We start from the raw sequence: 11,748 nt of genomic DNA on the forward strand, positions 1-11,748 counted from the left end.
CTTTGCTGAGGGGTACCCAGCGACAGGCGAGACACAGGTACTTGTCTGGAAAATCTGTTGCAGAACAGAGATAAAACGAACAAACCGACAAAAACTCACCAAGTGCAGTATGTAGCTATGCTGTAAAACGTCTGTGTGTGTATATATGTACGTGTGTGTGTGTATATATATACGTTTATAAAATAAAATAAAAAAAAACAACAAAACCCCCCTGTCCTAGTCTTTTATTTGCTACTGCTCACATGGAAAAAACAACCCTGCGACCTCAAATCAAGCAATGAAAAAGAGGAAACTGAATTCATGACATTGAAAGCTAGCTACATCAATGGCTTCTGTGGTCTCACAGTCAGTGTTTTACAAATTTGTTTCCGTTTTGTTGTGTTTTTTTTTTTTCTTCTGAGAAAATGTCATTAAACCTGTTTTTTAAGCACAGAAAAAAACAGTGGAAATTAACCTTCATCTGTCTCACCTATTGTGGAAATCCACCCCCTCAACCTCCTAGGGTAGTTTCACATTATTAGAACCGAAATGTTACATTCAACTATCTCATATACCACTGTCCCTATGTTTCTCCCACGCATCAAGTAAAAAGGTTAATTCTTACCAGTTCTGTGTATTATGTTTTTGCTTCCATGACAGATACTCTAAGTGGGCTGTCAAGTGGAAAGAAGAAAATACGTCCTGAAAACTTTTAAGTGCTTGTTTCACAGTATTTTAATCCTTCTGAGAATCTCAACCCTTCTTTGAGATATGCAAAGACAACATAAGTGGGTGAACTTACACTGAAACATATGTTTAAAGTTGTATTTTGTGCTGTTGACCAGGTTATCCCACTACGACCTCCAACTTAACGTGAGTACATCCTTTGGCTTCTAATACTCGGGGGATTTTGTTTGGTTGTTTGTTTGGTTGTTTTTTTTCTGTATTCTTGAATGACTTCTACAATCAAGAAAAAGATGGTGCTCTTTATTTTTTGCCAAGCTAACGCACAGGCTTAACAACTCTTCTTGCACTACACAGTGGCAAGGCAAGGGGCCTTCATTGTGCTCAAATCTTGGGCAGAGACTACCTGTTCTTACCAGAAACAGGTAGGCAATGCTCTTTGCATTATTCCTACTCATGGTCTTTGCAGACATGAGTAAGTTGTGTAGCATTTTCCAGTCACTGTTAGCAGCTGTTTGGCACCGCTTGAGATTAATATGGTAGGGACCCTGAGTTTGTGTTGATTGATGACTTTTGCTGCTGGCATTCCAGGGACTGTTGCTCAGATACAGCTTTGATCAGATGACATATTTCTGAAAAAGCCTGTGGCAAAAAACTAATCTTCCCTACATTTCTGTCTCTGGTTACAGTGAACCACTGTTAGCAATAGAGAATTTTCCCTACTGGGGAATTTTCCAATAATGGGGAAGTTTCCTAAAGAAGTAGGTGGAGTTACATCGACATTTAAGATCTGTCACAAGAAGCCTTTGGGCAAATAGTTCTGTTCTTCACGTCTTCTTCATTTGATTAGGAGGGAAACATAAAGCAGCAATACCGAAGAGCATCTTGCACAGTGAATATCTTTTTGCTTTTATAAAACTGTGTTTGCCATAGATGTCAGAAGGTGGCAGAAGGAGAGAAGAGGCATTGTGGTAGGTTCTGTAAGAAAAATAGTGAGAAGATTGCAGCTTTGGTAAAGATCTTTGATTGGCATCTAGGTCTCCAGCTGCTTCAACCAATCCAGCCAGGGATCCTTCTGCTCAAGGGGAAACAGGAGGAGGGTCTGCAATGGTTATTGCAGCAGGTTTTTTCATGTGCACCTGGATTTGACCTGGACCTACTATTTTTTTCTCTCTGAAAGTGAAAAATTGAGTACAGCAGCAGACTTTCTCAGTCTTGAGGAATTTTGTAAGTAATAGTCATACTTCTTTTGCGTGTAGTAAGGCTTGTTTTCCTCTACTGCGGGAGAAAGCATGCAAATTAAAGTTCACAGCAATTGAAGGATACAAGCATGGGTCTTTGAACTGTAAAAGCTTACCTGTTGTTATCCGTCTTCCAGGAGTTAATCAGAACACCTCTCCTGGAGTTCATACCAGCATTCAGATTTCCTGACAAAAAGTGGGTATGAGTTGCGTGCATGGGTATGGGTATCTTTCCGTGACTGTAGTGAGCAGGTTATTTGTTCTGAGCAGTCTCTCAGATTCAACCTCTACTTAAAAAAAAAAAAAAAAAAAGTATTTTGAGGCTGTGTGTGCTACAACTGTGGTCATTCTGTCCCAGGGAGCACAGAGAGGTGCACACCTATACCCGTCAGTCTCAGTGGCTTGCTCTGCATTTGGCATAGTTTTGCCAGTGCTTTTAAGAACATCACTTGTGGCTAAGGAATGAAATGGGTACCTAACCACGTTAAGAAGCTTGGGATTTATTTACCAGTGAAACAGATCTTTCACCCTGAGGATCTTATTTGTATTTTCCTGTCCCTGTTTGCAGAACACCCTTTTGTAATTGCTCATGCCTGCCTAACAATGTATTAGATTGACTCCCTTTCTCAGCTCCATCTGTGTTGCCTTCTGTAAACCCACTATTGCGATCAGGAAGCATCAATCTGAGGGAAAAAGTAGCTTGAATTAAATCCTTATGAGGGCGTCTAATTCCTTTAAGCCACAACACTGAAAAGGCACAGGCATCTTATTGTTCAGGACAATTTTGTTACTTTATTGTCATCTTAAAGTTGGCAACCAGAGAAAGACAAACCATCTTACCAAAAATTGTAAGAATAGCACTCCGGATAGAATTTCATCAGTTAGGAAGTGGGATGTGTATTACAGTTGCCTAATTTCTTACACCAATGCTGAAATTACTAGTGGAAAACAGTTGAAGGCAATCTTTCCTTATTTTGTGGCTGTTTGGGTATCTAAAATGAGGACTTTATTTAGATAAAATTCTACAGTTCTCTGTACTCATGAAAGACTTCCATTACAGTGAATTTGAATTTTTCTTGACAGTAATTTGAAAAATGATGGCAGTGCTTGATATTAGTATTGCTCTGACCAAAAATACACACTTAGCAAGTGCAGTGGGTGTGTGAAGGTTAAGTGTATGAGTTGACGTTAATCAGTGTTTTATAATGTTAAAGTGTTGTGTAGGAGTATAAAAGCTATGTCAATGAAGAGGGGGAAAACTTATGACAGAAGACTGAAATAATTTACGTGTTCAGAGGTAAAGCAACAGAAATTCAAGAAGCAGATTTTGTTTGTAGGCTGACTGTTTTTGTCACTGTTTTACAAAGGCACTATTGTGTAAATACTTAAGTGACTAATTATTGCGTGAATTCTGTTTGCAATATATGTAACTTCACGAGCCCCATGATAAGTACTGTGAGACCAGATGTTATAAAACAGGTTATGTTAACCATATGTTAAAGTAAGGAAAATAGGTGGGGAAGAACTAAGTTCTATTTCTTCCACTGAACGCCTATAGAAAACTTCTCCATTCTCCTCCAGGGAGGAGAAACACTCTCTGCTACAGTTTACGGCAATAATTGGGTATTTGGGAGTATTTATTTACTAATTGACAGATAGTGATAAAGTTTATATTTTGCCATAACCAAGGACAAATATTTAAAGCAAATAAAATCAGATGTTCTTCCTGGACCCATGCAAGAAGCTTTCTGCCTGATCATCTACTAGATGCAATTTGGTCAGGTTTTCCTCTAGAGTGGAATTAGGTGCCTTCTGTACAGTTCTTTGTGTGGGGTGACTACAGAACCTATTTTACAGTGTCTTTTATTTTATCATTTTAGGTTCTGTCTACATCATGGAAAAGGCTTTGCTTTTGTATATATTTTTATTCCACTGGCATTTCCTAAATGGTAAGAAGCTGAGTTGTAAGAAACAGTACAACCGTTTAAGTATGTTTCCTTTCCATGTATAAGCACAGAAGTATTAATTCCTCAGTTTTCCTCCAGGTGCAGCATTTGCGTTTTTTTACCTTAATGTTTTAATTAAGAAGGTCTTAGCGTGCTTTTACGTTAAACTAGATATGTGTGCTTAATATGTGTGCTTTGACATGGGGTCAGGTTGAAATCCTTGTCAGTGATTCAGCATAGACCCCATTTCAGACAAGGTACAATTTTCATTATGCAAAAAGTTTTATTGGCACCGTCAAAGCTGGGAATTGTCATGTGTTCTTTGATATTGTGTGTAAACACAATTGACATTTATATAAATAGAACTTTCCCATGGGAGGCACTAACAATTGCCTGTTACTGTGGCGGTGTTCTGAAAGCAACAGCTGAGGGGCTGTGCACACACATTCACCTATTTTTAGTATGGCCTCACACTGCGTGTGTACACAAAGCAGGTGTCTGCAGGTATAAATAGCCCAGTTTGTCCCAAACCTGGACAAGTGAATGCAAAAATGTTTAACTTCTCTGAACACGGCAGATACTTTTGGTCCATAAAATGTCCCATTTATACAGTAAGATTCGAAGATTAGGCTTATAATTGGAAAATTAAGTTTTCTTCCCAAATTTGTTTTTCAGCTTTATTCACGGTTGAAGCTCCCCAGTCACTCTACACTGTGGAACATGGGAACAATGTCACCATGGAATGCACATTTCCAGTGAATGGGAAATTAAAGTTTAGAGATTTAAGTGTCACCTGGGAAAAGAAAGATGAGTTAAAGAAGCAGGTTTACGTACTTCTCAAAGGAGAGGAAGACTTCAAAAGTCAGCACAGTGACTTTAGGGGAAGAATAAAACTGTTGAAAGAGAATCTGAACTTGGGACAATCCCTCCTTCAGATCACTGATGTGAAGCTCAGAGATGCAGGGTTTTACCGCTGCATTATTGGCTATGGGGGAGCCGACTACAAGACAATCAATCTGAAAGTTAAGGGTGAGTGTGCTGCTGCAGGAGGTTTAATGCTATCTGATGCTGTTAAAAGATTTCAGAGGAGTCCCTGAAGTAAGGCACGTCTGGCTTAGCATTTAAAGGAGCCTCTGCAGAGACAGGAGCTGCCTCATGGCCCTTGTGTGGCTGTGTAACTTTGTCTTTCTGTCTAGGTTGAATCCATGTTCTGTCCTTTATTTCCCATAATGACCTATGAGGAATGGTGTTGCAGAACCATTTAGACAGGACAAAGACCAGAAATCTGATGCAGTTTTCTAAACAGCATCAAAATTGTAATAAATCCTGTACCTCCACTTACTAGGGAGAGACACAATAGCGACATTTCCTTTTCCTGTCAAGACTATGATTTATAAAATCCAAGCTGATGTACCGAAACTTGACACAGGGGCTGGGGATAAAGAAAAGGTGTCTTGCTAATATATGCTGTTCTTCTAGCTATCTACTAGAAATCATTTTCTTCCATTTGTTTAGCTCCTTATAGAACTATAACCCAAAGAGTGGTGAGCACAGGAGAAAATAAATGGAAGCTGACGTGTCAGTCAGAAGGATACCCACAAGCTGAAGTGATATGGAAAAATAGAAAATATGAAGATCTGACTGATAAGGCAAATACAAGTTATGAAACCGGAAGTGACCAGCGGTATCGTGTGACAAGCACCCTTACAATCAAAAGTAGGATTGATGAGATTTTTCACTGTATATTCTGGAATAAAGAGCTGCAAGAAAATACATCTGCTACTTTACACATAGCAGGTAACATTTCTAAATTTCATTTATGGTAATACACTTCAAGGTGTCACTATGACACTATGTCATTTTGTTCCAGTTGAATCAGCCATGATTTTTTTCTCTTTCCTGTGTAATTTTGAAAAAGCTAAAAAGAAATACCTGTGTTGTTAAGTTTTGCTATTAGTGTACACTTCCACCATACTAACTAGTTCATAACATGTATGTGGATGGAATTCAAGGATAGGAATTTTGCATGACCTACAGTTACGTGAAAATTGAGCCTGAGAGTTATAAAAAGTTCCGTCACTTGAAAAACATATGGCTCAGAGCCTAGGAAGGAAACCCTCCTATATAAATTAAACACACCTTCCAAGAATGTTATGTTTTTCTGATTATAACTGTCAAATGAATTTGAACAATATGGTCTTTTCCTGCCACTACAGCCTTTGCTTTGAGCATTTCACCTTTTAAACTGGCCATCACCCCTACTGCTTTTGCTTTTGGCTGCTCTTTGAATTTCTACATTGTACCCTGATATGTCTGCACAAGCTTTCAACCAGACTGATCCAACTCAAAAATATTTCTGTTTATGAGACGGTTACTTGGTCAGGTCATTTCCCTGGTCCTGTTGGCCATGCGGTTTTAAAAACACCTGCGCTGGCGCACTTTTTGGGACTGACAAGGGGTGGAAACAGGCAGCTGAGAGTGAGAAAGCCAAGTCATCCTTTCAACGAGTGGTAAGCGGGCAAGTTTGGTTTAAACAAGAGATGCCTCTGGGATTTAAGGAGGCCACTTACCCTTTGCATTCAGAGCTTTACCAGATGAAAGGGACTCTCTGTTCTCTTTCTCAGTCAGCTTTTTCCTGTAGTCCTGATGGGAAACTAATCTAGATGTAACACTTTGTACCTTGGTGACAAGCAGGATTTGTGACGGGAATCAAAGGCACTATCACATGGAATGCAGGAAGCAAAGCTAAATATGAGTATGTTCTATCTTTTTTTTTTTTTCCTTTATTGCAATAATGAGATACGGTGGAAAGCACCATCAGCACCTGACCTTAGACAAAATATAAAATGCTGTTATCATGTCTGAACTGCTGATAGAAAAATAATATGGTGAAAATGAAAGGAAAAGGGAGAAGCTTATGCAATTATGTAATGTCTTTCCCCCGCTTGTTTTTCTTGAAGATTCAGCTGATGGTGTTCTGTGGACTGACAGCAGACGCTTTGTTGGAGCAATTCTCATTGTGACTGCTTTGTTTGGATCAGTGCTTCTATTTATGCTCTGCATAAAAAAAGGTATTCAAATTATTTATTTTAGTGTATCATCTCAGTTATGATCAATTTGTTCTGTTAATTCATCCTCACAGAGGTGGAATGAGATAATAAAAGTCTGCCTTAGATCTTTCATCCTGAAACCACTAAATTTTTTACCACATTGCTTACTTCTTTTTCTTTATCTGACTTAGTTAAATACCAGCAAGTTAGCAGAGTGGAACAGTTTGTCAGCCACTCGCAAAACACCTACCATGCATCTCTATTAATTTTTCTTATCGGGAATGATGTAGAGCAGTAAGATTAGTGTCTAATCTGTTCAAACATCACAGCATGGCTTATGCACATACCACAAATAGAAGTTTCCTATTCTGTGTCCTCCTTTTTGATTGGTGACCAGAATGCTGGGAGCAGATAGGGCACCAGAGTTTTTTTAGGGTTTTTTTCCTGCATTTGCTGAAAAATTTCACTAAACTGTGAGCACGTCTTTTTTTTTAAGTGATCTAATTGTTATGAATTCTACATGTATCTTTATTCTGGTTAAAACACCATCAAAATGATGGACTACATGTGAAGTGATATGGTTTTGAGTCTGAAAGATTGTTTTTCACAAGAAGAAATATTCCCACTGTGGCTTCAAACCACTTAATTCATTTCCTTGTTAAGTTTTGAACTTTTTCAGTTCACTTCCATGACCTGAACTGGACATTTTCAGCATCACAGTGTACTGAAGAGCTAAAGCATTGGTGGTAATTTGTTTTCACTTGCTAGCTAACCAAAGAAAAAACTTGGAGAAATTTTTAGGGTATCTAAGCATGAAAAGAATACAGTTTGCCCTCAGATTAAAGAAAAAAATGTTTGAAATGTGTTGCTTAACCTGAAATAAGTACTGTTACTTTTTTTTTTCTTTATTTGGTTGGTTGTGGTTGGGTTTTTTTCCTTGGAGGGAAGGTAAGCGTGTTTGAGGGTTTTATATCCAGGGGTATTTTTTAGTCTTCATTTTAACAGATAAAATAAAGTTATGCAGATCTCAGAACATCCATAGGACTAATTTGAAAATGTTGAAAGGAAAATGTTTTTGCTGTACATTCTGGTTTTGGCCAGTTTTCCTCTGTATAACAAATATGTGGATTTTTTTAGCTGATGCATAGTTACTTCTTTTTTTCACGTAACTTTTTGAACTTTTTTTCGGTCAAGTTGTCTGCAGAGGAACAGTACAGGAGGCATTGAAGCTGATACAGGACTCGCAGCATTATAATATCATACTGGCATGACTCTGAAAATTATTACCAGAAATGCTCCAAAAACCCGAACAGGATAGTTGACTAAATGCTGCTCTTGAAATTCTTGAATTTTATAGGAGATGTAAGTGTGTGCAGCTAGCATGAAACTCAGCTGGAACGAATGCAAAGGCTAGTTGTACTGTGTTTTCAAGTAGTATTTCAAAAGGTTCCATACTGAGAGAGGTGTGCTTCCTGAGGTGATATGGCAGAACTGTTGGTTTTCCTGTCTGCCAGCTCTCTTTTCCACAGTGAAAACCGGAAACAGCCCTAATTTCTGTCTGGAAATTACACAAAACCATCTATAAGCAAACTCTATGCTGAGCATTCACGTTCAAGTTCCATAAAATAAAGACAAGATAGAAATAAATGTCGATATTCAGTGTTTTGGTCACAAACTAATCTGCATCAGTGCTATGGAGAAATGTCCTGGGAGAAGTGTTTGTAAGCTTAACAGGCTTGCAGGTGATGCTAAAGGCTGCAGAAGGGAGGGATAGGGTAAATAACCCAGCATATATAAGAATATGCTTGTCCTAAAAACGTGATACGGATAGGAGCAGCACATGAAAGTGGAAGAAGGGACAGCAAACTCCTTGACTTCTCAGAAGATTCCCTTCTGGGGATTTCAGTGAAGGTCAGAAGTTTCCCAGTTTGCTTGAGTAATATTTATTGTTTCTGTGTATACATGATAATGTGTATACATATCATGATGTATGTGATTATCATGGTTATGTTATATGTGTGCGTGTGTGTGTGATGAGCTACAAGTTTATGCAGAAGCTAAAGTAATAGTGACAGGTTTTACTTTTAAAACCCAAGCTCTCCTAGATGACTAGACAAATGATTCTTTCAGAATGGAACCTCCCTGGAATATGGGCTTTTTTGCCCTCAAAAAGCACTGAGAAGGTGATCCCCTCCTTGTTTCCTGTTGCTCAGGAATTGTTCAAATCTGGGTGAAAATATACAATGGAAAACCATTTGAACAAGTATTTTTCAGTGATGTTAGTGTATAGCATCAACGCAGTTCTGGCTTAAGAGCGAGGAAAGGAAATTGGAAAGGCAACTGAGAGACTGAGGGCACTGAAGAATATATTTTAAAGTTTTTGAAGAAATTGAGTGTTTGAGAACCAATGATTACACTAGGATAACTGTGCCATTCCCACCAGTGTGCTTAAGCCCCCGTTAGATATAAAGTAAGTATTTTGATTTCTTTTTGATTTTTCTCTCTTTTCTTTCAGCTAGAGCAAATAAAGACAACAGAACACCTGCGGCTAGCTCATCAATAGCAAGTATGTACATACAGCATAAATCTATCTCAGTGTGATTATTGTGGAAATAATTGCTTGAGAATTTACTTTGTAAAGGTGACAACCAAATGCAGATTTACATTTAACTTTCATTTTGCTTCCTGCTTTTCACTTATGTAACAACTACAAATTACAATTGAAGAGTGATATGTCATTACTGTGTCAGCTTATTGAAAGGGAAACGTGGAAGAAAAGCACACTTGTTACAGGCGCAGGTGCAGTCCTGATATGCACAACGAAAGGACAGAGTGGTGTGCTGTGTTTTGGAAAGTCTGTGATAGGATGGGACATGCTCCCTGGAAGATATACTTCAGGATGGCAGCACATCCTGGTGTGCAGACTCTGTGCTGCAATTTGCGCCATGCTGGCATGATCCTGTGTTTCCTCCGGTATTATAGTGTGCAGTTGAGGGTCTTTGTCACAACACCGAGGACAGACAGTTTCACCCTTTTGAAAGAAACACAGGAAGAAACTTTAGCTTCCCTGACAGTTTTCTTCTTCCTCCTGTTGAGATACCAATGCTGTTTGCTATGAGAAAATCGCAGTGAATGGCCAGTACCACCATGACAGTCAGAAACGGAGGAAGGAGTGGAGAGAGTTAATATTTACAGTGGGAGAAAAGAGATTAAAATCCTTTAGCCATGATGACTCATGGGTTTTGTTTGGTTTTGTTTGTTTTGGTTTGGTTTTTTAAAATTTGTTTTATGGTTTTATTTGGAGACCACTTCAAATTAAACTGCTGTCTGAATGCTAGTTCATACTGGCAGTTGCAGTTTTTCCTAAGAAAACCTCTCTTGAGAATACTTGCCCAAAATAGACACAACATTTGGTAGTAATCTCTTCTCCTGGTTTGCATTTAAGTCACAGAGCACCTGGATGGCCTGAGATAGCAGCTTTTAACAAAGATTTATCACTATATGAAAAGTTTAATCTATGCTGACTGTTATCTGTATGTATGTCGTTTGTTTAAAGAGCTGTCAAAAGATAAGGATACACGTGACTGCAGAGATGCTTCTTTTGAAGAGCCGAAATGTAAGTATAAATGATAAAAGGAAAAATAGTAGCAAATTGCACACAGCATCCATCATCCATGGTCATCAGAGCCTTGATTAATGACTGGTTTATTTAGTCCCCTGTTTCAAGAGACAGAGCCTTCAAGAGAAGTACAGCCTCCCATTCTCTGTCTTACAAACTCACCGTCATAACTCATTATGCACTGGAAGTTACATCAAATAATTAATCTGGTTTTAAAAATAAAAAGAAGAGCCATGCGAAGGAAAATGGGATGTGGAGATATATAATAACCCAAATTAGCCTTTTCTCTAGCTCACACTTTTGCTACAGGAACAGTTGTGCCAGCACAACTGAAGGAGTGGTGATGGCAATGGGTGGGGAGACCTTAAGCCATCAGGGCCACTCAAGCAAGTCTCAAGTCGTAAGATTCCGTCTCAGCAAAGCAAGAAAATAAATGACCAAATCTCTGAAATCTCTGAAACGCACTGTGGTATGGAACAGAAGGGTGAAGTTTTTCTTTCACGTTCTTGCTGACTTCTAAAGCACTTAAATTAATTACACCCTGAATCCCATCCCTGCTACACTTTGCTGGTGTAAACATAAACAAAATTAAGCCTGCTGGTCCTGCAGGTATAGATCTCCAAGTCAAAGGGTTATGGCCTGGGGATGTGCTGCTAGGGATACCGACAGATAGAGCACTGAATATGACTGAAAGACTTCAAAAGATTTTAAAAGAATGGGGGACCTAAGCCACAGCAATTTCACCCTATTTACTAAAGAGCACTTCCCACCAGTGTGCTTGAACTACCACTTTATTTCCTCCCATGACCATCTTCTTTTTCTATTGGACCTTATAATTAATTTCATTTTAGATCTTCAATTTTGACAACAAAGGAAATTTTTTGGGTACCTCCAAACCATAGGAAAGAGTCCCAAAGACATGAAATATTCCGTGACATCATAATTTTGTAATTTGATAATTTTTTCATATATTTCTTTATTTTACAGATATGCAAATTGAGAAGACCTAGGTGAAGGTTTGACAGCTCAGATGTTCTGTGTTCTGTTAATTAAAGGGGATAACAATGTTCTTGTTTTTATTCTATGTTGGCAATCTTTGATATCATTGTAACTCAGGAAAAAATGCGATGAAGTTAATAGAATTATTATAGTATAAAAAGTCCTTGGATTCAGGCTTCTGTACCTGTGACGATGTATGGAGTTATTTATTTAAATATCCAGGTTTCAGC

At 38.4% G+C, this 11,748-nt stretch overlaps 1 protein-coding gene across 1 annotated transcript; it reads left to right on the forward strand.

The window, feature by feature from the left end:
• Positions 1-3,798: 3,798 nt before the first annotated feature.
• CD274 (CD274 molecule) lies at positions 3,799-11,529 on the forward strand. The gene is made up of 7 exons (XM_009890657.1): positions 3,799-3,853; positions 4,526-4,879; positions 5,366-5,647; positions 6,811-6,921; positions 9,416-9,466; positions 10,457-10,516; positions 11,507-11,529. Exons 1-7 carry the CDS (start codon positions 3,799-3,801, stop codon positions 11,527-11,529), a joined length of 936 nt encoding a protein of 311 aa, XP_009888959.1.
• The last annotated feature ends 219 nt before the right edge of the window (positions 11,530-11,748 follow it).

Source organism: Charadrius vociferus, unplaced genomic scaffold (assembly GCF_000708025.1).
Source record: "Charadrius vociferus isolate BGI_N301 unplaced genomic scaffold, ASM70802v2 scaffold188, whole genome shotgun sequence".
NCBI lineage: Eukaryota > Metazoa > Chordata > Aves > Charadriiformes > Charadriidae > Charadrius > Charadrius vociferus.